This window comes from Podarcis filfolensis (assembly GCF_964270895.1).
Source record: "Podarcis filfolensis genome assembly, chromosome: 3".
In the NCBI taxonomy this organism is placed as follows: Eukaryota; Metazoa; Chordata; class Lepidosauria; order Squamata; family Lacertidae; genus Podarcis; species Podarcis filfolensis.
In genome coordinates this window covers 52,449,686-52,475,576 of record NC_139606.1, presented here as the reverse complement: position 1 = coordinate 52,475,576, position 25,891 = coordinate 52,449,686, and the positions used below count along the sequence as shown (strand labels likewise).

The window sequence follows — 25,891 nt, the reverse complement described above, 5'->3', positions numbered from 1 at the left end:
ACCCTTATATTACCATATATTTCCTCACTGCCTTCTTCCTCATGCTTCAAACCTTAGCCCCACACTTTATTTTCATTTTTATTTGCGCAAAGATGCATTTTTGACACTATTTTGAAATTGGCACACCAGAGAAATATTCAAGCAGCCTTTTTTTCCTGTTCTACTGCCTGGCGTGTGTATGAATTCAGCCTGTTCCTCCTGCCAGCAGTATTACAAATCATAACTCATGCCGTCAGCCCTTGCCACACTGGAGCACATTTTCTGCTTCATTCATCACCGTCAGGGTCTTATGAACGAGGATGTGTTCAGGCAGGTCATACAGTAAAGAAACCACTGAAGTGAAGCTGCCTAGAGACCTGGTTAATAGTTCATGATTTCTACAAGAAATTCAATTACGGGGGCAGAAGAGGGCTCAGGCTTTCCCTCAGCAATCTTCCCAGCATCCTGATGTTGTTCTTTTGAGGCACACATATAGCCTCAAAGGTCGTCCAGTCCAGTCGACTGCTGATGCCAGAAATCTGCATCTATAGCCTCCCTAATAGGTGGACATCCATTCTCTGCTTTAAAAACTTTTAAGAAGAGTCCACTGCCATCCAAGTTGAACAGCTAATGCCATCAGGAAGTTCTTCTTAATGCTTAGCTGACAGTATTTTTAAAAAAACGTATTAAAACTTAATTTAACTTATCGCTTTCCTTGTAACGTGAACCCTTCGGTTTAAGGTGCTCCATCATCTATGTGAAGATGGCTATCACATTGTGTCTTCCCCAGGTGAAATACACCCAGTTCGTTCATCCTCTTCTCACAGCACCTTGTCCCCAGGCCTTTCACTGTCGTCGTCACCTTCTTGTGTTCCAGTAGTTTGCTGACACACTTCTTAAACTGTGGTGACCAGAACACCATACTTCCACTGAAGTCTGACGCAAAGAAGAATAGAATAGTACTGTTTCTTTTCATGACCTGGACATGATATGTCTGTTGTTGCAACACTGCTGATGCATTAAGCCTTTTTAGCTGCTGTATTGTTCTGCTGACAAATAACTTGTGGTCTATTAAACCCTCTGCATCTTCCCTTCTAAAATTTACTGCTATAAAGCCAGGTGTTCTGTGAGAAGGACTGACGGCAAGGCTCAACCACACAGCCTGCATTCATTTGAGTACGCATGTGCAAAGTGTTTTCCTCTTACCATTTTGAGCGGCTTCAGATATACCAGGATGCACAAGTGTTGTGCTTTCTGCTCTCTGTGCTTAAGTGTCCACAACTTAACATTCGTATCTGCAACTGATGTGTGTAATGCGACTGGGACAGATCAATGAATTTCTCCACACAATAGGCAGGGGTTAGCAACAGCATGGAAAATAGTTAGCATGCCCTGCGCAACATGTATGAGCCAGCCGTCTTCCCTGGCACAAGCTACAAAAACAAGGAGATTGCTGCCACTACACCATTTTTACTGCTCAATTTACACCAGTCTTTCCTCATGTGATCACACAAGTATGTGGCACAATTCATTAGAGTGTGAATCCTTTGTGCAATAAAGTTTCCTCTAAATCCAAAATGTGTGTGCGAGTTTGTTCTTTCTTAACTCCAGGGCACTCCGCAGCACACGTACTGCTTCCATGCCCAGCTGTTTCACACATGTACAATGCTCACTCAGCTGCTTACACAGCATTAACATATGATACCCTTTTCCCACAGAAAGAAAAGGCTAAGCCAAATCGGTTATATCATCTACCACAAGTTGAACAAAATGAACTAACAGTTATATATCCTTTCGCTGCATTGATTCCAGTGGGTTTTTTTAACTATCAAAACCTTTGCAAAATATTTAGGATGAACACATTCTCAAACTTGAGCTCTATCCTGAAAAGAAACACAGACTGTGTGCCTTATGTTTTGCCAGTCTATGATCTTCTTCATTTCTAAAGGCAATGGAACTATGGAATAGTAACAAGGCCAACAACTGGGAATAGTTTTCCTCACTTGGCTGCCATATTCTTGCAAACACCGTCTGGAAAACTTTTGGGAGCAATCAGGGAACCAGAAGACAGCTGTCAGCTCACAGTGAGAAGTCTGCCTTGCATAATATCATTTTTTATTGTTGGAGAAATTGCCTGAGAAATAAACATGCCAGGTTTGCAAAAATTAGAAAGTATTTTTAGGTCTGATATGAAACTGAAAATGGATCACTTTTTCAGTAGAAGAGATAAGCTTCTCTCTCATACCGAAATCAGTGGTGCTACAAAAGTGCATTGCATGATGATAATAATAATCTGCTTAGCATTCTGCAGTATGATCCTCACCTTGTTTACTTAGAAATAAACCCTAACAAGTTCAATGGGGCTTACTCCCTGGTAAGCTTGTTTAGGATAGAAGCCCTTTTTGCAGAATGCTGTGTAAGCTTGGGTTTGCCCTCACAACATAAAAAATGTAGTATAAACACTGACAACTGAGAAACACTGCCCTGCGAGCGCTCCAGTTGGAGAACAGCCTTTACCAAAGGTGTCATGGGCTTTGAAGACACTCAAACTCAGGATGCAAGGGAGAAACATGCTAAGAGGAAAGCATGCTTGGCAAATCCACACCATGATCAACTCCCGCCCAGAAACCAATGTCCCCACTGTGGAAGGACGTGTGGATCCAGAATTGGCCTCCACAGTCACTTACAGACTCATTGTTAAAACCATGTTTACGGAAGGCAATCTTACTTGGCTACGAGTGATTGCCGAAGAAGAAGAAGAAGAAGAAGAAGAAGAAGAAGAAGAAGAAGAAGAAGAAGAAGAAGAAGTAGCAGCAGCAGCAGCAGCAGCAGCAGCTAGGCAGGTCACAATGGCTGCAATCTCTGTACATTTTATCTGGGAATGATCTAAATGTATTTTATGTTATCATTTTGTGTTTTTATGTTGTGAACTACCCTGTGATCTTCAGATGAAGAGCAGTATACAAATTTAATTAATAATGATGATGATGATGATAATGGGATTTACTGTTGAACAGACATGTATAGGATTGTGTTGTATAATTCTGAGGACTGAGATTGATATGCAGTAACGTCAATAGCCACATAATGAGCCACACAAAGGTTGATTTTAATCCAAAGGCCAAAGCTAAGTTCTTCCCTCAACCTACTGCACAACGCCTTTGTTTTATTGCCTATGGCAATATAATTATAGGAGAAGCCAGGAAACAAGCCACAAAGTTAGCTTCATAAAAGAGGGTCACTGAATTATTTATGATTTGCAAAGCACCTTTAATTTTCAGCCTTCCACCTGTGCATGGATCTTACCTGTCCAATAATCTCTAAATGACTCACTGCTAGATATCCAACATTTCCAACAATGGTGGTACAGTATTAAAAGATACAGCTCCTGAGAACAATAAATTTAATTTCAAGAAGAATGCCTGAACTGGGCTTATCAAAATGAAATGTGTTTTTAAAAAATACTGTGAGGTAATACATACACAGAGGACCATCCCTACCATTTGTTATGGCTGCCTCAGGCAGCAGAGGCTGAGGGAAAGGAAACAATGGTGAGGTGTTAGAGGACAGAGAGGAATGTGCCATGGGGTGGTTTGCCTTGCCCAAAGCTTGCCTGCTGCTCACCAACACAAGGGAGGACACTGGCCTCTTGTAAGTAAGTAAGTAAGTACATTTTTATTTATACCTCACCCTCTCCAGCCAAGACAGGCTCAGGGCGGCTAATATCAAATATCAAATACCATTAAAACACAACTGAACAATTGATTAAAATACAGCTTAAAAATTAGAATCAGGATAAAATTAAATGATTGCCCACGAATTACAACCATAGGGGTCGGGAACCTCAAGTATTCATCAGGGCCAGATATCCATGTTGGTCCCACATGAGCCGATAAAAGGGCCAAAGAGGTAACTTACAAGGTCCCACTGAGGGGGGTCAAACTGGGCCCAGACCGAAGGCCAGGCGGAACAACTCCATCTTGCAGGCCCTGCGGAAAGATGTCAAGTAATAATAAAGTTGCCTGGCCGGTCAGCTTCTGTATATGAAATTGAGGTGTGGGGCTTGTTTTTTGCCTCAGGCAGTAAAACATCTTGGGCCAGTCCTGCACGCACAACTATAACCATTTTCTTTAAATAATAAATAGCAAAATATTCTTACTAGCAAAAATTAGGCTGAAAATTGTGGTGCTTTTCATTTCAGCTTCCCCACTCCACCAGCAAACAGGAACAAGGTAAGTACTCTTCAAAATGGAGAATGAAGACTCTCCTCACATTTCTAATCACTATTGCTCTTTGCTGAGGCCCTTCCACTGATTAAAGATGTTTAGTTTGTTAATCATATTCCTTTTAACTGATTTAATCAAAGAATAAGTACATTTAAAGAGATGTTCAAAATGCTTCAAATAATAAAACAAAAATGCTCTTCCGTCTCAGGGCCAAAGTTGACAAGAGCAGACCCTGTCGTCTGACAAGCGTGACAAGCAGCCAGTCTTCCTCCCAACACTGAAGCAGTAGAGGTGGGTGGGATCATCCAAGAAGTTGCTAGGAAGGAGAGAAATGCTTGGCATCTGGGTGGCAAAGGGTTCTGAAATGCCTCAGCCACATGGGGCCAAATCAGCAATTCCATACAACCCTCACCCACCTGTCTAGCTTCCAAACAGAAAAAAGCAAGAGGGGAAAAGTTGACACAGCTCAAGGCTCTCTATGCATCTTTGTGCAGCAACGCTCAACAGTGCACACTCCTGCCATCACTGTCCACCTTTAGGAAGACGTGGATACTATCCGATGTGGGAGAAGCCAAAGTGGTGTCCTTCCAATGTGGTTGGACTGCAACTCCCATCATTCTTGGCCATTCACTTGTTCACCTGGGCTGATGGGAGTTGGGAGTCCAGCAGTGTCTGAGAGGCACCACGTTGACTGCATCTGATCTGATGGAATAGGTGCAGCTTCTTCTGTAGTTCTGCTGCAGAGATGGGGGTCAGGGAAAACACCCCACAAGCTTCTGCCAGCACACAGCTTTTAAAGGTTTTCTAGGTTTCCCAGGATTGGCCACATTAAAACCAGGCTCTTGTGCTATGTTCCACTTTAAATTATATACTTTATATTGAAAGATGTTTTAGTCTCATTGCTTGGGGGATTTTTTTTTAATCACACATTTTCACAAATGGCACCTAAAACCAAGCCCACTGATGTACACCCCACTTTTCAACAATAAAATTAACACCCATCATATCCTAACCTGAAAACTCTCGTGTTAGCATTTAGAATTGTACAATGTAGTGGAGTATTTGTAGCTAATGTACTAATATTTGATTCAGCTGTTCTACCTTCTCCCACTCTGTAACACAAAGTGAAGATCTTCATACTTTTTCTCTGACAGAAATTAAAGTAGAATCCCCTCTTCTCCCACTTCCCCGAACAGCTGAAAGAAAAAGAGCTTCGCCTCCTTTGACAATCTCTAGTCAATTTTTAACATCGTTCTGCTCTCTTATCGATTGCATTTTCCCCCTTGTCTGCCCTCTGGGCTTTTCAGAAAGAGGCGTCCCACACTGTTTCTGTGTGATTTGCATAGACTGTTTTACTTCCTGGTACAGACGAAGCCTGTTCAGCAACTTACCTGGCAGAGGAAGGCAGAGGAAAACAGAGAGAGAGAGAGAGAAAAGGGAGGGGAAGAGAATAAGTCCTAAGAGAAAAAGGACCCTAGCAAGGCTAGGGTGGTCCTCTCTGCCTCCCTAGTCATCTTCTGGGGTCTAAGGTAAGTTCTCAAAGGTCCTTCCACCCCACTTCCTTATATATTTCTCCCTAGCTGCTGACCCACTTTCTCTCATGTGGTTTGTTCTTCTCTGTCTGGGTGTGCTCTTCTTGGTTGCCAATTCTCTCCAGTAGCAAAAGGGTTGCGCTTAAGAGCTTTGGTGTCCACTTTGCAGATAGTTATATCTGATTATCAGTGGGGAAGACAGATATTTTGAAAACACAGAAAGTTTGCTTCTGTCGTCCTGTACATCTGCAGTACTGTCGTGGGGAAATGTCAGGCCTTGCTACAGCAGATCCTCACAGGTTGAGAGACCATGGCTGTGATTCTTCTGCTCCTCCGTATATGCAATGCAAAATGAGCTTGCTTAAGCATATGGGTGTGAGAAGTGTCGACCTCTGTATGGCTTCCAATTTGTAATGGATTTGGTATTTTCAAAAGGTGTGTTTTTACGGGGCTTGCAAGTTATTGCTACTAGTTAAATGGTTAAGCAGTTAGTAATGTTAGTGGATTTAATGGTCAGAGATTAATAAATAATAGATAATAGATAGAAATACAAGATAACAAATAGAAATACATTAATAAACAACACACACTTTTTATGGGAGAGGGACATTGTCACAGACCTATAGCTGAAGAAGGTTGTTGCTAGGGTTCCATGACTGCTAAATGTTTCTATGAAATATGCAGAACTGAGTGCTGTTGAAAGCAGAATAGTGAGATTGATGAATAGTTCTTTTGGACATGTATCTTTTGTCCTGTACTCTTTTTAATTTAAGAAAAATGCTGTGACAAAAGCATATGAAGGCAAGTGTCATTCTCTTCTTCCCTCTGCCTGCCTCTCTCTCTCTCTCTCTCTCTCTCTCTCTCTCTCTCTCTCTCACACACACACACACACACACACACACACACACACACACACATATATATATATATATATATACTCAATAGTCTGCTTCCTCTCTTTTCTTCACATGCCTGAAACCTAGCTATGGGCCTGTCTTAAACACTGAAGGCCTTTGAAGTGGGAGGAATTTACCTAGTACGCCATTCTTCACTGTGCATTCTTTCTCTTCCTGTCAGAAAAGGTTTAATCAAAAGCAGGCCTGTTCTTTGGAAATCTCGTAGGCCGACACAAGCCTTTAAGCAGGAAACTACACAGATTTCAAACAATCTATGTGAAGAATTGTACTAAGCAGTGTGAATTTGGAACTGAGCATGAGAGTAAGATGTGATCTTTCTTAAATGCTGAATCTTATTACGTTGTGCATTTCAGCCATCAATATGAACTCATCCATGATAAATTATTAGCTAGTTATTAGCATCTGCGTCTCTTACTACTCATCTACCGCATCTTGGAAGCCTGAATGACTGTTATCCATTGGCGCAGTCATTTAGTTATCAACATTGCTGTGCCTCTTTGTTTTAGCTAAGGGGAAACTGCTCCCCTGCTTCTGGTGTTTCCTAGTCCTTCAACCACGCTGACAGGCCAAATGGAAGATCGCCTCTCTGTCTGGGCCTTTTGCAACTCAGATTTGGAACCGCCTACTCACAAGAGCTTGAGTTTTCTGCCAGATCTCTCACTGAAGACCTCCAGAGCAATTTGCAGAAGGAATTTGTGTTGCATAATGTAGTTTTGACAAGGAAGGGAGAGAAAACATTGGAGTTAATAGATCCTAAATTTTGTTAATGCAGGCAATTTTGAGCTAGACGGTTCAAGAGTGTAAGTCAGTATAATGCAAAAACCTATGTTCCCATGCTTTCAAGTATCTGTGCATATGCATGCCTTGAACAGATGATCAGTGCTATAAGTTTTCATAGCAGTGTGTAACTAAGACCGGGGAGGCCCTGGGTCAAATCCCCACTTAGCCATGGAAAGCTCACTGGAGAACTTTGGGTTGTTGTGAGGATAAAACAGGGAAGGGAAAGAACCTTGAGCTCCTTGAAGGAAAGGTGAGGTAGAAATGTAATAATAAATTAAATAAACCATAGAACCATAGCATTGCAGAGTTTGAAGGGACCACGAGGATCATCTAGCTCAACCCCCTGCAGTGCAGGAAACCTTTGCCTAAAGTGGGCCTCAAACCCACGACCCTGAGGTTAAGAGTCTCCTGCTCTATTTTTTTTTAACATTGGCACTGCAGCACTATTGTTACTTCCCTGCCACACTGATATATTCATTGTATATTCAGATGACTTGGGAAGTGGAGGGTTGAAGACCGTATTATAGACAGAGCTCAGAGCTGTTTAAACCAGGACTGAGTTACTTTTGCTCCAATCCTTTGGAAACAAAATTCAGAATGAACTTTCCTCAAGCTGAGGATACAGTATGAAAATGTTCTCCTGGGTCTTTTATATTCTCTTCCAACATCCCTGCAGTTACAATAAAACCTCACTGTGACCATGAAGCAACAAAGGAAACAAAAAACATTCATTTTAAAAATAAATTGTAGAGTGATTGTCTAGTTGCAGTGTCCATTTGATCTCACTTTCTGCTACTAATGGGTGCTTTTTTCTTTCCATGTATTATTTTGTTCTGCAGTCCTTTGGGAAAGGATGAGATTCAGCCTGATATTTTAGAGGTTAAAGAAGGAAGAGGGGGGACAGGATTGTTCTCTGACCCAGTCAGCAGATCTCCTATTGTATTTCATTTAGGAGTAGATTTTCATCATGCCTGTTTATGTTCCTCCAGAGAGAAATACATTTTTAAGTGATTATTTCTGATGGTGTGGAGGTTACTACAGTTTAAGTCTACAGGACTCTAGGTATGTGCAGGCAGTTTTCAGTGGTTTCTCCTCAGCAGAAACTGAAGAAGTTAAATTGGATTTGTTTCAGTTTTAATATTGAACTTTTCCCTTTATGCAACTGCAAAATGAGTGAGGCTTGAAGGAACACATCAAATCATCTCTACTGGAACACATTATTATTCTTCCAAACTTGGCAAGAAAAATTAACCATGAATAACATGTGCTTCCTCAAATTAAATGCACGGATTTTTGGACCAGAGAGCTGCACAGGTCAGAATGGAGAAACAAACACTCACTTGTTAGGATCCTAAGTCCTTTAGGTTTTCCCTCTGTGGGTAATACAGTAGTGCCCCGCAAGACGAATGCCTCGCAAGACGGAAAACCCGCTAGACGAAAGGGTTTTCCGTTTTGGAGGTGCTTCGCAAAACGAATTTCCTATGGGCTTGCTTCGCAAGACGAAAATGTCTTGCAAGTTCCTGCGGGGTTTTTTTCCTCCCCCCCCCCTTTTTCCCAAGCCGGCAGCTTTGGGAGGGCGCTGGCTTGATTTGGGACTATAGTGCAAAGGCAAAGGCTTGCACCCTCCCTCTCCTGCATCACCTTCCAATCCAAATCTGCCACCAACTCCATACTTGGACATTCTGTGGCAAATTTATGTAACAAAATGCATATCTCTTAACTGTAACTAAAACTTCTAAGGGGTTTAACAAAGAATATTCTCACCTCTACCTAGTTTTATGTGTTTATTGCCTCCATAAAAGAGATGCAATATGGAATTGGAAATTGCTAATTTAGATAAGTCACAAGCTATGAAATTCAGGGTATTTTACCCATATACCCAGAGCCCAAATGGATGCTATAAAATGAAAACGCAGGAGAGCTAAAGTAGGATGTCCTTAACAAGTATTAACTCTTGGTTCTGAAGTGTTATACCGTGGAGGACAGTGTCAAACTAAAAACACTTTTAGTAGCAAGGGGATTTATTATTATTTGTGTATCAGAGACCCTAAAAAGTATGAAAGGTCCTTTGGGAAGGTGTAATAGCTAGAATGGAACTATTTTATAAATAAAATCATAGTGAAAAAAGATGTGTGATGTGTTGGAGACAGTCACAAACAATATATTGCATAAATGAACCTTTTATTAGCCTATTATTAGCCAGAACCCACTTTTAAGAATAAAATGAAAAAAAATAGAGCAGAACACCAGGTTCTAAGGATCCAAACCAACACAGCATCTGTGGTATAGAAGACTAGATAGGAATGCTGCCACTAGACTAAGAATCCATATTGAGAGATCAATGTGATCAAAAGTTTTGCTCTGATCCTCAGCTATATTTTTGTCTTCCCCTGCGCAGTTGCATCTGCAGTTGGTACATCTATCGACGGATTTATTTAAAAATATCGAAATGGCGTCCCTAACAGGTTAGTATTTTTGCTCCACAACTATGCAGAGTTAATTTAATTCTTCAAAAGCCATTCAACCAGCGACGATAAAATGCATCGTAATCTCTTGGCTGTCTAATCACGAATCACATCAGAGATGGGTAAACAGTGTGCTGCTTGCTGTGAAAAATTATCCTTGAAAGAATGCCAAATGCCTTCCAACACCAGCATAAAAACACACACCTCACCTGAAGACAGGGGCAAAGGGCTGGGTATGAAACAAAAAGATTGGGGGTGAGGGGCCGCTCAATGTGGCTTGTGCCCAACTTAATTCTGCTTGCAGGTATCTGAGCATAGAATCATAGAATTGTAGAGCTGGAAGGGATCATCTAGCCAGGGGTCAGCAAACGTTTTCAGGAGGGGGCCGGCCCACTGTCCCTCAGACCTGGGGGGGGCCAGACCTACCCTCTCCCGAAAGCATCCCCCCTCCCGAAAGCACCCCCCCGAAAGTCCCCCCTCTCCTGAAAGGACCCCCTGCCGCCGCCACTCACGCCACCACCGCTGCCTCATCTTTGGCAGCATCGGTGTCCTCTTCCTCAGCAAGGGGTCTGCGAGGCGCAGAGGCCAAGCCGCTGGCCTGGGTGGTGGAGGCAGCCTCCCCGCCACCACTGCTTCCTCCCGTTCGGCTCTTGGCCATACGTGGCTGCCTCAGTGAGAAGGAAGGAGCATCACCCAGAGGAATCTTTAGCTTCAGATTGGCTGCAGAAGCTGCGCCAGCATCACAGAAGTCAGTCCCCGCACGGCGAGGCTTCTGCGCTGGGCCGGTTTAGTGCAAGGACTGACCAAGCGGGTGGCAGGGTCCGCAAGGTTTGCGGGTTGGATTAACGAGCCCAGTGGGCCACATCCTGCCCCCGGGCCTTAGTTTGCCAACCCCTGATCTAGTTCAACTCCCTGCAATGCAGGAATATCCAGCTGTCCCATATAGTCTCCTGGTATGCCCCACAGAGGACCTTACGGTCCGCAAATAATAACATCTTGGAGGTCCCGGGCCTCAAGGAGATTAGACTGGCCTCAACCAGGGCCAAGGCCTTTTCAGCTGTGGCCCCGGCCTGGTGGAATGCTCTGTCACAAGAGACCAGGGCCCTGCAGGATCTGACATCTTTCCGCAGGGCCTGCAAGATGGAACTGTTCTGCCAGGCCTTTGGCCAGGGTCCAGTCTGACTCCCCCTTTCTCCTTATAAGAATTTGCATGAAAGTGGCCCCCCAACTTTTCTCACAGGCTCATACAAGATCAGTATAAACAGTTAGGCCTGGTGAGCATTTAAGGTCCACATCCCTAATTTGCAGGTTGCCATCTGACTGGATTTCACTTTGATTCTGATTTGATTTTAGGATGTATTTTAATTGATTGCATTTATGGTAATATGTTATATATTTGATGTTAGCCGCTCTGAGCCCGGTTTTGGCCGGGGAGGGCAGGATATAAATAAATTTAGTAGTAGTAGTAGTAGTAGTAGTAGTATGGGAATTGAACCTGCAACCTTGGCATTATCAGCACCATGTTCTAACCAACTGAGCTATCCAAGTTGTTCACAAGATCAAACATCTTTGCTTGTATTTTATGCATAACAAATCAACAGACACTTTATACTGTATTTCTTTTCTGTTTTTAGGTGCTGCGATGGGTCGAAGTATACCAGTTGAACATGATGAAACTGGAGATTGGTCGCCATTTCCAGAGCATTCACTGGAAGAGGCTTTGGACCCTTCTGGTGAAAATATAGAGAACTTGGTGCCCATAGGATCTTATCCATCTCAAATGGCTTCCCATTCATTGACTAAGCAATCATGTTTCTGCAAGCACCTTAATCGTGTGGATTATAATAATGCTGATCTGGAAGCGTCTAACCACAATCACCTGCAACGATGCCAGGATTCTAGAAGGGAGATACCTCCTGGTCTATTCACTGAATCAACAGCTTCATCAGAACTTCATATTTTATCTATAGACAAAAGGAACCAGCTGCTGAGGTCTAGGCCTTCAGCTGATTCTCCTGACACTGGACACAATTCTAGTGGTCTGCAACAAAGCTCATCTGACATTTACCAAAATTCATCTGGTGAAAGTCAGGAGAATGCAAATCTAAACCAAACTCAATGTAATAGACCACCAGTAGACCTACGGACAGAAGATGCAGGATATGATTCTCAGCCTCTGGATCTTATGGGCATCAGGCAGCTAGAACCTCCATTGCCACTTACTTCCGTGTTTAACCTCCAAGACCTTCCAAGGCCTCTGATGTCCAGAGAGTTACCGCAGATGGACCCTCAGCCATATCCTGTGTTCCCACAACTGGCCCATCCTTCCCCACAATCTCAGTGGCATCCTAGATACTACATTCCTGGGGATTTACATTGCCAGAATCCATGTAAGTTAACTGGTCAGGTATTCAGAATACTTTTTTCCCTAAGTAGCTTAGAGAATTTTGCACAATGTTTTTCCAACTATATTTAATCATAAGAAACGTGTGCTTCTGGCTTCTAGCATTTCTTGCCATCCACTTTTATGTTTGCAGTTCTTAGCTATACCAGTGACCTCATAAAGACTGGGGATTCCATTCAACAAATCAGCTGCACAGTTCAGATGTTTAAACTTCTGAACGAGAAATCTCTGCTAATCTAATCCTCACATTTTGTGATCTGACACTAGCCTTTCTCTACTATAACTTCCTGTCCTGATAATATTATATTTCCCTTTTTCATTCTTTAATCACTTCCATCATTTTTCTCCTTCCTTTCTGCCAGAATCTGAAGATTCAATAGTTTTCTCTCCTATTATCAACTTGCTAAAACTAGACTAAGGGTATGCATGAACTCTGTATGTACCCAAAATTACAAGGCAAATCAGGGTGATCTGGGGAAGGTTCTCACATTTCTGATTGCACCATTGAATGCCTTCTCCTATGGAGAGATCTCTAACATATCCCCAAAAATCTGTGGTGGGAATTGGTCTACACCCCCTCCGCCCCCACTGACCCTTGGAGTAACAAGGGCCTTACTAAGGGTGACATTTCCTCCACCAACCCAGTCCTTCCTGGCAATTAATGCTAACTTTCCACCCCTCCTTCCCCTGAGCAAATCAATGTAGACATTTCTTTCCCTCAACACCCCTGCCTTCCCTCAGTTCCCAGGCTCATGCTGTACTGCAGAAATTGCAATGGCTGTGTTTAGGGGAGGAAACGTGAAAGGTGCCCTGCTCCTGCATTAAAACCCCTATGGGTATCTGCCTACAGTTTATCAGGCTCCACACTCTGAAGGGGCTGCAAGTTTCATTCACTTCTGTGAAAAGTTATACCTGTTTTTAGATTCCCCGTTAGAGTGAATTTACCCACCTCACTGTGCCTCATCTTCCCTGGGGGTCTTATGGCTTTTATAGCCATCTGCCAGTGTTGTTACCTGACAGATATTTGGATGCCATGTCCTCTTTCGTGTCATCCCTGCATTCTGGCACCCTGATGCTTCCGACTAGAAGCAATCCCACCCCGTGCCCATAATGTACCACGTTCTTGCGCAAAGCTGCACTAGATGAAGATTTTTAATTTCCATGATGAGAAATGATGATACAGTGGTACCTCAGGTTACAGACGCTTTAGGTTACAGACTCCACTAACCCAGAAATAGTACCTCGGGTTAAGAATTTTACTTCAGGATGAGAACAGAAATTGTGTGGCGGTGCAGCGGCAGCGGGAGGCCCCATTAGCTAAAATGGTACTTTGCTTAAGAACAGTTTCAGGTTAAGAACGGACCTCCGGAACGAATTAAGTTCTTAACCCGAGGTACCACTGTATTCGAAAAGATATAAGTGATAATTAGGAGGATAGTTGAAAATGCACAGGAATCCCCAGGCCTCGGACAGTCTGGTTCATCGTGTCTTTCCATGGAAATGTTCAAAGTTTGAGCCACTATCACATCAGATTTTATCACCCCAATTTCCATGCTAAGAAGGGAAACCTAGAACATAAAGACAAAAATTACTTGCTAAATGGACCCAGACTACACCACCCCCTCATTTCTCGCCCTGTTAAATATATACTAGTTTAACAGTGCTACTTGAACAACACTTTCTTTAAAACGTGAGCCATTATGTAATTTGAGCCATATTTCAAGAGCCTCCCCCCACCCCACAAAAACCCCAAACCAACATACTTGTTCAGAGCTGGAGGCAGTATTTTGCTTACTAACTTCCTATCTTCTACGAGGCATAAAATGGCTTCCTGACAGCTTTTCACATTTCCAATGATTACTGGGCAATCATCGCTCACAATAGGGTTTTGTACTTAATGTGTTCTAATGTGCACCTTCTAGACAGAAACAATCTAGTGTGCTGTGCTCCCAGGCAGCCATGTAGCCAGGGCATCTGCTCTCTCATATTCATAATAGACTCAGCACTGCATTTCAGCTGCATTCTCTCAATGATAATGCCTTCTGAAATGAATGTTACTTTTGCAAGGGGGTTCCTAGTATTCAAATCACAGGTATGTGATTGCTGGAGGTGAAACCAGCTCATATTCCCATGGAAGGAAGGGCAAGATAAATTGCTGGAGCTGGAGCATTCCTAGTTCTTGCATTTCCGTCACGAGTCTTGTAGCTTTTTGAGTTTATGATCACACCATAGTGAAGCACTTTGAGACTTTGTTCATTTCAATGAGTTAACATGGCGTCTAAGGCCGCAATCCTCCCCCCACTGATCTAGAGGTAAGCCTCATTTATTTATTCGTTTATTTCCAACATTTGTTTCCCACTTTTCTATAACTCATAATCAGACTGGATTATAGTAATCAATCAAAAAATCAAATGCTTCCTTTGGTGTCAGTATGCAAAGGGTTGCCCTGTTCCTCTATCCTATTCATTAGTTTGCTGAAAGAGTGCTTAATTTTGCCAGGTGTTTTCTTAAAATCTAAAACAGTAAGAAAACCATGAAAAATACAAAACACAATCTATCTACAACTAACGAATTTTAAGACTATTGATTTCAGTGGGACAGTGAAGCACATTCTTAAATTCCTAGTAGAAATACTTGACTTTGGCTGATTTGTGCCCAAGGTTTTCAAGGAGAGAAACCTGATTGCACTGTGAACTTAAACAAAAACAACCCTACAGTATTGATGCTCATAATTTTATTTCACACCATTTTAGTCTGTTCACAACACTGGCAATTTTCTTAATTGTCAAGATTCTCAATTCCAAATCTGCCATATCTTCCAGAGTGAGGCAACATACTGCTAACCTTTTCTGGAAGTAAAAAAGTGGATCATTCCCATTAGGTATACTGTGAACCTATTTCCATCACTCAACTAGTGAAGCGAACTTTAAGGCCTGCCACTACATCGCGGGCATCACCTTCAGCAAATTGGAAGTTCTGCTTAAAGTGACAGAATTCTAGTTGGTGCAATGTGCTAAACTTGTACAGTGGTACCTCGGGTTACAAATGCTTCAGGTTACATACGCTTCAGGTTACAAACTCTGCTAACCCTGAAATAGTGCTTCAGGTTAAGAACTTTGCTTCAGGATGAGAACAGAAATCATGCTCTGGTGGCACAGTGGCAGCAGGAGGCCCCATTAGCTAAAGTGGGCTTCAGGTTAAGAACAGTTACAGGTTAAGAACAGACCTCCGGAACGAATTAAGTACTTAACCTGAGGTACCACTGTAGTTTGATCATATTCATTAGCTGTTTTGTTAAATTCTGTTGTTCAAAGGTGACTTAACTATGCAGTGGCTCAAGTTTTCCTTTTCTACTCTTAGATGGGCAAACACGCTACCAACACTTCACACATCCACCTCAACCACGGCTTCCTGTTCCTGGCCCTTGTGTAAGAGCCATCCATCCTGGCCGGCAAATAATCCCAAATTATTCCAGTCCTCCTTCTCCTAAATGCAATGAAGAAAGGCTCCCTGAGAGAGAGAGCTCTTCTGGAGAATTTCAAAGATTGTAGTAAGTTTGTCCTGAGATTCACTGGAAAATTTCATCAGCAAGAAGCTGGCAGAAGCTAATGCAAGCTTTTTAGAGGCTGTCTTGACTGTAGCAGTGGTGCTATTGGTATGCATAAGGTGTTGTTTTAACTGTGGCAGCTAAAGTAGGTCTAAACAGCCTTCCCAATCAGGTGCCTTTCCAACATTTTGGACTACAGCTCCCATAATCCCTGATCACTGACTGTGCTAGCTGGAGCTGGTTTAAAGGCCTGGGTGATTCACAGTACCAGACTGCTTTTATATCACACAGAGAGGGTTTTTCAGAATGCTGAGTACGTTTATCTCTTTTTTGCTACATTTATAACCCAGTTTTTGGCCAATGCACTGCAGGAACTTTGCAATTTAAAATATTAGAACAAACAAAATTAAAAGCTAAAATAATGAAGCACCGGCCACAGAATTCTTTTAGAACTCTGGTGGTCTCTTCAGGGGCTAGTGGCACATGCTCCCTGCCCTGGGCTTAGTGTGGGGCTCGTGGATCTTTAAGCAGCCTCTGGAAAGATGCTGGAGGGCCTCCTAGAGAGATTCTCTTAGGCTATTTGTGATCTCTTCAGGAGCTGACAGCATGAGATCACCTTTTTATTGCTAAAGTGCCTTTTTCATAAAAGGAAAATTTTCTCATTAAAAACAGGCCTCACACATGTGCTGTTAGAATCAGCAGCTTTTAACATTTTATAATGACTCTTCATGTTTTTCCTAGTGGCCAGTTTCAGAACCAACTACTGCATGGTGGAGCATCATCCAAGGCTTATGGCGCTTATGAGGACATCTATAGGTGCCCTTCTGATTCCATGGCTCAGCCTAATGGCCCACCATGCCCAGCTGCCATCCCAAGGCCTCCAAGTAATTTTGCAGTCAGAGGAACACTGAGGACAAGTAATTTGCCAGAAGAGCTGCGTAAGTCCCGCCCCCCACCGCCATGTTTGGAAAATTGTGTATAAAGCCATAGCATTGGTTAGTGAAGAAAGTGGATGGCCCAGTCCTAGGAGAATCATGCATACATAGAACCACGCTCTCCTGCTGATCGCAGCAACTTCTAGTGCTGCCTCAGCCTAACAGCAGATAACACCAGGGCATGACCTTTTAAAATTGGTTTCTTCTAGTTGTCCCGAAAGTGGATCCTTTTCACCAGAAGCCCAGCTATAACCTTAAAGGGCCTGAAACTATTCCAGGTGGAGACTGCCAGGATACAACTCTGCTAGGCCTGAGGTTCTTGCTACTCCCCATGTCCTTGATTTAACCACATCCACATTTTGGGGTTCAAAGTAGCATGCAGTTCAAAGTGTTAAGCAGGCACCGTGCAATTAATCTGGAGAACAGACAGCTAGAAGGATTAGGAGGAAGTGCCTGGAGGAGGAAGTGACATTTTCATGGCTTATAACAGTCATATTTATGAACTTTCAGTTTTTTAACGTTAGGGTCCAGGAATCATTAGGTGGTTGGAGAAGGAGCATTTTCCATTGAAAGTGTCATATACTCTGAGGGTTTCTGCTTTTCAGAGCAGGGACATGGGACAAATTAAAGGTATTCTAGAGGTCTCTAATGGAGATGCCTAGCATGATCTCAAGACACTGAGCCAGTTCAGCTCCATTGTACAAATAATAATCAACCCAGTCAGATGGGTGGAGTATAAGTAATAAATTATTATGACTATTATCTAAACCAAACAAGATAGAGCTTATTGTCTGCTCTGTGCTAGTATAACAAAGAAAAGGCAAGCGCTTTTTTCTAGTACTTTGAACAATACTTTGATCATCTCTCTTAGGTAAAGTCTTCATAACCTACTCTGTGGACACAGCTGAGGAGGTCATGAAATTTGTGAACTTTTTGTTTGTAAATGGATTTCAGACAGCTGTAAGTACTCTATTCTGGAAGGGTGTTTCCCTTTGCTGGAATTCAATCAAGAATGTATGAAATCGGTTGTCTATATCTTTAAAGCTTTGTCTTCCTTTTTAATGTTCCTGCCTGTGCTGATGAATCTTGTATGCAGGGGCATGTACTCAAACCCTAAATATATGAATAAGGGGGGAAGAGGCTTAAGTGGTGTGTTTGAAATTCCAACACAAAGTTTATGTAATACACTAAGTGGAGTAAGGTTGTACTGACAATCCTTTGGAACATTGAAACTGTTTCTACATCACCCGTACAACACAAGCTTATGCAGTTTTGCTTGGAAGCAAGTCACACTGTGTTCAATAGGGCTTCAGGGCAAGTGTGGATAGGGTTGTATTTTCCCTCAAGGTCACTGAAGGAGTTCAAGGTTAAACAGGGGTCTAAACTTTGCATCACAGCCGAAACCCCAGGCAGTGAACTGTCTTGGAATACAAGAATCCTACACAACAGCACAGGGGACAAGATGGAATGACCTCACAAACTCTGAATAATGCTTCTTTTTTCTAGAGGGGGAAAGGTGTGATTCTTTGCCACTTTTGACAAACTGGGGTTCAATCTTGCAGAATACTAGGCAAGGTGATATGGAGCCATGGCTCAGTGTTGCTAAAGACCATGGAGGGGAAGGCAGATGGTGGAAATTGAAACAAAGGATTGGATGGAATCAGAGGAGGACAGTACAGAGTCAATAATGCAGTAGTACAGAAGAACATTTTTGAAGCAGGAGGAGCAGGAGGTCCAGAACAAAACCATTAAAATACACTGAAAGTGTATACGGTTTTTGCAGAATACACCTGCTGTCAAAGACCCATCTGGAGTCGGCCTCAGGTGACAGAAGGGGAAAATAATTAGCTGAGGTCCCTGGAGATTCCTTGTCAGCTGTGATATTGCTAGCAGAAACTTACCAAGCTGCAGAAATGCCCTGGCTCTTTGTGAATAGAGAGCCTTGTTAGACTATGTACACTTGCACCTCAACTTTTGAACTGGGAAACTACACATTGAGGGTAGAACCATATTATGCCTTCAAAGCACATCCAATAAACATTTAAAGAGCATGGCTTCCCCCAAAGCATCCTGGGAACTGTAGTTTAAGGTTGCAGGGAATCGTAGCTTTGTAAAGAATAAACTAAACTTCCCAGGATTCTTTGAGGGAAGTCATATGCCTTCAATATGCATTGGAGATACTTCGAGAATCTTCTTTGTATTGATGGAAATATTTGCCTCTGCGCACAGAGCTGAAGAAATGTTAATATTTTCCCGTTCTTATAGATTGATATATTTGAGGACACAGTTCGAGGTATTGACATTATCAAGTGGATGGAACGCTACCTGAGTGATGTAAGTAAAGGGGGGAAAGGTGGTTCTTGTAGAAGCATTTTCCACAGGCAGCTCAAAGACAGTTTTGGGCATAGGAAGCTCAATGGCAATCCTTAAGGAATCAGTCCTTAAGACAATACTGGTAAGAACCCAGGACTGAAACAGAAGCATCTCCTGCCCCCCTTGTGACTTAATTATTCATGTTGTTCCTACCCTTGCCTCCCCACCCATTCTGTCTAATTTAAAATGTGAGCCTTCTGAGATAGGAGAACTTGGCTTTCATAGTTCTGTAAAATGCCTGTGTTAGCTACATATTTATTTGTTTTGGTTTTTATAAGTTGCATGCAGAAGCAAAAACATTTGTGTTTTTAGCTTATAAATGCAAACAAAATAAAATACATCAGGACTTTTCAAGCATTCCAAATACGTGGGGAAGGAGGGGGGCTTATGCCAGCCATGCCCCAACATCTTTGTGGGTGCACTTTCTATGTCCATTGCACACCCCACCCCAGTCTTCTCAGGAAGTCTGAAAAAAGTTTGTAAACATTTTCCATTTTCAAATTTCCTCATGAACCTATGCATTTTGGAACACTGGTTGACATAGAGGCTTTGCATAGAAGATACTGCTAAGTATTTTAGGATCACAAACGAAAGAGCACAATCCTAAGCATATCTGCTCAGAGGTTAAGTTCTACTGAATTTAGGGAGGCTCACTCCTGGCAAAATGGAGTTTAGGCTTGCAGTCTAAAGCATTTGGGGAAGGAGGACCTACATAAGATTAAAATAACTGTTGACAAGCTGTGTGCATTCCACAATGACATTGTGTTAGTGCTAAGTGTACAGCTGAAGGCAGAATTGTGCCTTCGCTTTAATTATTTAAAAATAAACAAATTCTTTCCAGGGGCCCAAACCGTGAAAACAGGCTCAAAAATGTTTCAGCAAGGTGAATTGGCTGCTCATGGGTGTGTGTGTGTGTGTGTGTGTGTGTGTGTGTGTGTGTGTATGAACAAAATTCAGTTAAAATCCTCATTATACCTCTTCAAATGAAAAGTAAAACTTAATCAAGACACAATCTGAAGCTGGTGGGGCACAGTTGCTAAGCTAGCTTCCCAGCTGTGAGCCACTAATGCTTACCTGGACAGGGAGGTGACAGAAACGACAGCATGGCGACTCACCTGCCAAGAAGCTGGTGTTGTGGCTCTGTCCCACCTGGCAAACTGCTTCTGGACACAGCAATTAAAGCACAGACTGAAAAAGCTCTTACGGGTTCTTTTTAAAAGTCACCAGTGACGAGGGTGGGCATATTAACTTCCTGTAGAAGGGCATTCTGTAAATACGGGAGCCTCACTGAAAAGGCCATGTCCTTAGTACATGTTCATCTTAGTGGACCAGGCAGTAGGGCCTATGGGACTGATCTTCATGCTCAGGCAGGCTCGTTGTCAGGAGCTGGAGTCTGGTGCAGGTCAGCAATAAAACAATAAAAGCACCTGATGTCAGTGAAGTTAAATCTTTATTCAAAGAAATAAAACAGCTCAGTCCTAATGATCCAGGCAACTCTTCTGAGTAGGTCTTGCCTCAATGGGGCATTTGTGAGGACTGAAGGTCCCTGCCTTCCCTCTGCTCTCCAAGGCTCCTCCCCTGGTTCCTTCCCCAGCAGCCTGAGGCTCCTTCATCTTGTCTCTCATTGCTCTACCCTCTTCATTCCTCTGTGTGTTCTGGGAGACCAGGAGGTGGGAAGCTGGTCACAGCAGGAGGGGGAGAGTTCCTGGATTCTTATGCAGCCTGCCTCATCTCTGTCTCCTGGTCCCCATCCTCTCCAGCCTCTGCTTCCACCTCTGAGTCTAGACTGCCTGCTGCCACAGCCTCTTCCTGCTCACTAAACCCTGTTGCCTCTTCAGCTTCCGACACCTCCTCCTCCCAGTGCGATCCCTCTTTTTCCTCTGACCACATATTGTTGTCCCACCACCAATTCCCTGGCTCTGAGCCCTCTTCTTCCTGGGGGTTCCCTTGCCTTTAGGTCATCCTAAATGGTTTAGGACTTTAAAAGAAGAAACCAGCACTTTATATTCGGTCTGGAAACAAACAGGCAGGCAGCATAACCAGAAGACAATAGGTACAAAACAGAAACAAAAGTAAGGATATTTATTAATGGTCACAATTTTATACAGGTCACAAATCATGGTCTATTTGAGCATAGAATTCAGATTCTCCTGAAATAGGGAACATATTCTACTAGAAAGAGTGATAGAGTTTCAATTAATAAACAGTAATGGTGCATTGTTTATGCATACATTATTTCTAGATTTATGTTTCTGGAAGATAACCTGGTCAATGCTAAAATGTATTTTTCCCCCCTCTCCATTTTAAAGTATGTTAAAATTTACTAGCGGAGAGAGAGCCTGGAAATCTGGTATGAGGAAATACAGTGTGCAGAGATTAGTTTTGCTTCATTGCCAAAATGCACTGGATAGTCTTATGCTTCCAGAGAACATCAGATCACGTATAATACAAACTGGCAGGTTTCCAAGCTGCTCTGCCCAACCACACTGCATTTTACAATTTCATAAAAGCGTCTTTCTCCCTGACAGAAGACAGTGATGATAATCATAGCAATCAGTCCAAAATACAAACAGGATGTTGAAGGGGCTGAATCCCAGCTGGACAAGGATGAGCATGGCTTACATACTAAGTATATCCACAGGATGGTAAGTGAGGACATGTGCTTGCCGTTTCAAAAGAGGCCTGCAGCTTCCCTTCTCCCAAATAACTGCCCTTTGTGTCTTGTCCTTCATCAGTCCTGCAGTTAAATGCCGCTTTGTTGGTGTTCCCTGTTAGTACTGAGTGTTTTTTAGAAGCAGTGCTACTTGCGACTGCTCAGAAGTTCTGTTTGAGATAAATGTATATGACTGGCTGCTTGACTTTCTTTATGGCTTTTGCAGCCTGTTTAAATCCCTTTATACCCTTTCCCCAAGTCCCTTAATATGAGCTTATCTCATGCCTGCACTTCCTCATACAGATTCACTCCAGAAAGAGATGGGAATCCACAAACAACAGTAAATCTGACTGCCTGACCTATGAAAATAAGCATGGGGCAGGCGGGGAAGGAAATTCCCATCTGAGCTAGTGTATTCTCTGTCTCCATGCATTTGATCTGCTCTCCCTTATGGCCCTCCCATTGCCACAGAAACTCAGCTAGCTCACACCCTCACAAAGTCTCTCTAGAATTTCTTCTGATCGGATCAAATAAGCTGCCAACAAAGTTGGTTCCTCTTTCAGCTGGGAGATAAGTACAGTATTAAGTAAAAGAACATCCACCAGTGAATCAGACTTCTTCACGTGACACAAAAACATAGAGCCAGACTATGAAAAAGAAGCACAAATCTTGTTAGGGAAAGGCATAATTTCTTCAAACATTGTTACAATGAACACTCCTAACAGGAGAAAAAGCTTCCTGATTTAGAATCACAGAATTGTAGAGTTGGAAGGGACCCCACGGATCATCTAGTCTAACTCCCTGCAATGCAGGAATATGTATGTGGCCTGTATATGTATTGAACCCGCAACCTTGGCATTATCAGCACCATGTTGTAACCAACTGAGCTGGGCAGAAGTTTCAATAGTGTCTGTGGACTTTATCCAACATGAGTCCACTTTGATTAGAACCACTGTAATTAATGGACAGTACTAACTTAGGTCCATTAATTTCGGTCTACTGTATAATGCAGCTGGATAGAACCTAGTTTCTTTCTTCCAACATTGCTTTGCATCAACATAGGATCATTTTTGATGAAGGGCTGTATACAAATTTAATCAATCAATCAATCAATCAATCAAAAGGCACAGTTCAGCAAAAGCTATGTAAGCCTAAGTCATATTCCACTGCTTTCAGTAGGACTTAGTCATGATTAGTTATGGCTGGTGATTTAAGATTAACCAGACTCTTCACCCAGATACCCAACTGGTATTTGCAATATCTAAAATTTGTGATATGTCTTGGCAGCACACAAGGAAGGGACAGTGGGGAGCTCGGATCCTGATACAATTTCTGAGTCAAGCACCCCTTTCTTTTCTTCATGATACTCATTTGAAACATGGGAAGTAGCTTGGAGAACCAACTTACAAGCCTAGTGTCACAGGTTTCACCAAAGCCTAGGAAACACCTGTGTGTGTACAGCAGATCCTGAGCATCACTTGTTACTAATCCAGATTCATTTCAGACCAGAGATGGACTCTAGGGGGCTCGGAAATCAATCTGAATTGAATTAGGACAGGGGGAAATTAAACCCCTAAGATGGTCAAAAGTCAAGGTTATTTCAGAAATCAAATACAATTCTATTCTGTATTGTTGTCAACAAAACACAAGTTCTGTAGTAAGGAACTGATTAATTTTCTTTTTTATATTATTTAAAACACAGATTTAGATATCATTTTCTAGTATACCTAAACAGCAGATGAGAAAATACAATTCAACATAGTGTTAGGGGTCTTCAGTCAAGAATATGCATCAATGGGTTGCCTGCACACGGCAACAAATGTACTTGCAATGTGGAGGTGAGGGAGAAAGGGGAATGAGGCACAGTTCTGCCACCTCCAAATGTGTGACTGGCACTGTCAAGAGCTGAGAATGCTGAGCAGGGCAGGGCATGTAGTTTCTGACCTGGTGTAAGAAACAGCTGGCACCACCCTGATGCTTCTGAAATTCAGTGCTGAAGGAGAGGCCTACACAAACAGGCTTGCACATGTGAAGCATAACCACTGGATTCAGGAAATGTGATACAGCAGACAAATTGAGTAGAAATGGGCTCCAGCACAAAGAATGGTTGGAGGATAAGAATGCATAATTCTTACAATTATATTTGGGCTAATGTTGTTTTTCATATTTTAGATGCAAATTGAGTTTATACAGCAAGGAAGCATGAACTTTAGATTCATTCCTGTGCTTTTCCCAAATGCAAAAAAGGTAAAGAAAACTGATTAATCATGCTATTTTTATTTCTTTTTACAACCCGAGACAAAAACCTTCAAAAGCCTTTTTTGAATGTTGAATAAAATCATGTTAGTATTTGAAGTGGCACCTTAGACAAATGCTTCATAACATTTTTAGATAAAGGTCTAGTTTGATTTCAGTAGTGTGCTTTTTATTCAGCGTGACTGGCACAATTTATCCTGTTTTGATGGAATATACCCATTGTTTCTATTTCCCCTCTTTGAACTTATATATGAGGTAGCTTTGAACCCCTCTGCTCAATATAGTACCAAACACCTGTTTGATGAGCAGCTGTGGAGAGACCTTACATGCAGTTGTGTTCATGTAGCCTGCTGGTCCTGTCAAAGATAGGTAGCAATCTCACAGCAGCCCTTAGAAAAGGAACAGAGCAAACTGCCTTTGTCCCCATCTTTGTGCCATACGGGGAAATCTCACAACCAAGTATCAACTCTTTCCCAATTTCCTCTTCCCAAATCCCACTGAGATGATCAGGCTGTAGGAATGCTGTTTTCTCCAACCATTTGGATTAGTGGGGATCCACTGCCGGGGGGGGGGTCAGCAGTCTCCTCACGTGTGATTATGGGAGAAGTTATCACTTACTACAAGATCCTCTTTCTCCATGGAACTTTGCTTGCCTCCTTGGGGTGCCTTGGTGAGGACACTTGGAGGGGAGGTTCTGCTATAAATGAATGTGGTGATGTAAAATAATTTCCATTGTCCCTCAGTTTGAAGGCTGGGGAGTGCATTTTGGGACTATGTCTACTTTATGTCAGTTAAAGAGCATTAAAAGTAAGTGACGGTTAATGCCACAATGTGCTGACAGCAATGTTTCACACAGGTGATTTCTACAATGAATTATTCAAATTGCACCATAAGCTGAGAGGGGACCCAAAGCATGACTAATTGCTTGTGTTTTGGCAAAGGCTCTTAAGAAAGGGAGGGAGGTGAAGGTATATACCTGTGACTGTGATCCCTTCAGGTTTCTGAAAAGTTGAAATACAGAACGAAATTTAATATAGCTGCCTTCCACCCTTCCTCCCCCACAGGAGCATGTGCCTACCTGGCTTCAGAACACTCACATCTACAATTGGCCCCAAAATAAAAAGAACATTCTGTTGCGGTTGCTGAGAGAAGAGGAATATGTTGCTCCTCCGATAGGACCTCTGCCCACTCTCCAGGTTGTGCCTTTATGAATGTCCATTAAAGTGCATATGAAGCAATCGTTGTATAACTGTTGGCTGGCAGCCAGGGTTTTCCTGGCTTCCCCTTCTAGGGGGATGAACAGCATGTGCACACAGACACACACACTAGAATTGTCTTGGGTTAATGCAAGCCCATGTGTTTTCTTTTATTCTGAATGTTTCCTTCTGCAACTGATCAGGCACGTTGCTTCCCTGGCAATATTTAAACAAACTGCAAATGGAAATAATGTCTCATCGCTTTGTCTTCTAGCAACTTGCTTTCGAAGTCTGCGGCACAGCCAGTTAGTACAGTGAGTGGCACTGTAATAAGCAAAACAATTGCATTCCTGTTTCCTCTGGGTTCCTTTTATTATTGGCCAGCTGTTCTTGCATTGTGCAATGGTCTCCTGCAGTCATTTCATATACACAATAAAACTCTGGTCTTTCATATGGATTGCTATCGTTCTCACTGTAGAGAAAGACACGAGTGTTTCAACAGTTTAATTGTGGGTAAACACAGACATTAACCCCCTCCCCAAGGTTAATGGGTTTCTCTCTCTCTCTCTCTCTCTCTCTCTCTCTGTGTGTGTGTGTGTGTGTGTGTGTGTGTAATCTTTTTCATACA

At 42.5% G+C, this 25,891-nt stretch overlaps 1 protein-coding gene across 2 annotated transcripts; it reads left to right on the top strand.

Annotated features, from left to right (window-relative positions):
- Window positions 1–5,573: 5,573 nt before the first annotated feature.
- On the top strand, window positions 5,574–25,720 carry TRAF3IP2 (TRAF3 interacting protein 2). Of its 2 annotated transcripts, XM_083608570.1 has the most exons (11): window positions 5,574–5,734; window positions 8,424–8,748; window positions 9,833–9,899; window positions 11,534–12,289; window positions 15,664–15,853; window positions 16,592–16,788; window positions 17,657–17,745; window positions 19,051–19,119; window positions 21,687–21,803; window positions 23,984–24,058; window positions 25,132–25,720. In XM_083608570.1, the coding sequence occupies exons 2-11, from the start codon at window positions 8,716–8,718 to the stop codon at window positions 25,276–25,278; spliced, it is 1,740 nt and encodes a 579-aa protein (XP_083464696.1). In that variant the 5' UTR covers window positions 5,574–5,734; window positions 8,424–8,715; the 3' UTR covers window positions 25,279–25,720. The 2 variants fall into 2 exon arrangements, with proteins under 2 accessions (XP_083464696.1, XP_083464697.1); XM_083608571.1 differs by lacking the exon at window positions 8,424–8,748.
- The last annotated feature ends 171 nt before the right edge of the window (window positions 25,721–25,891 follow it).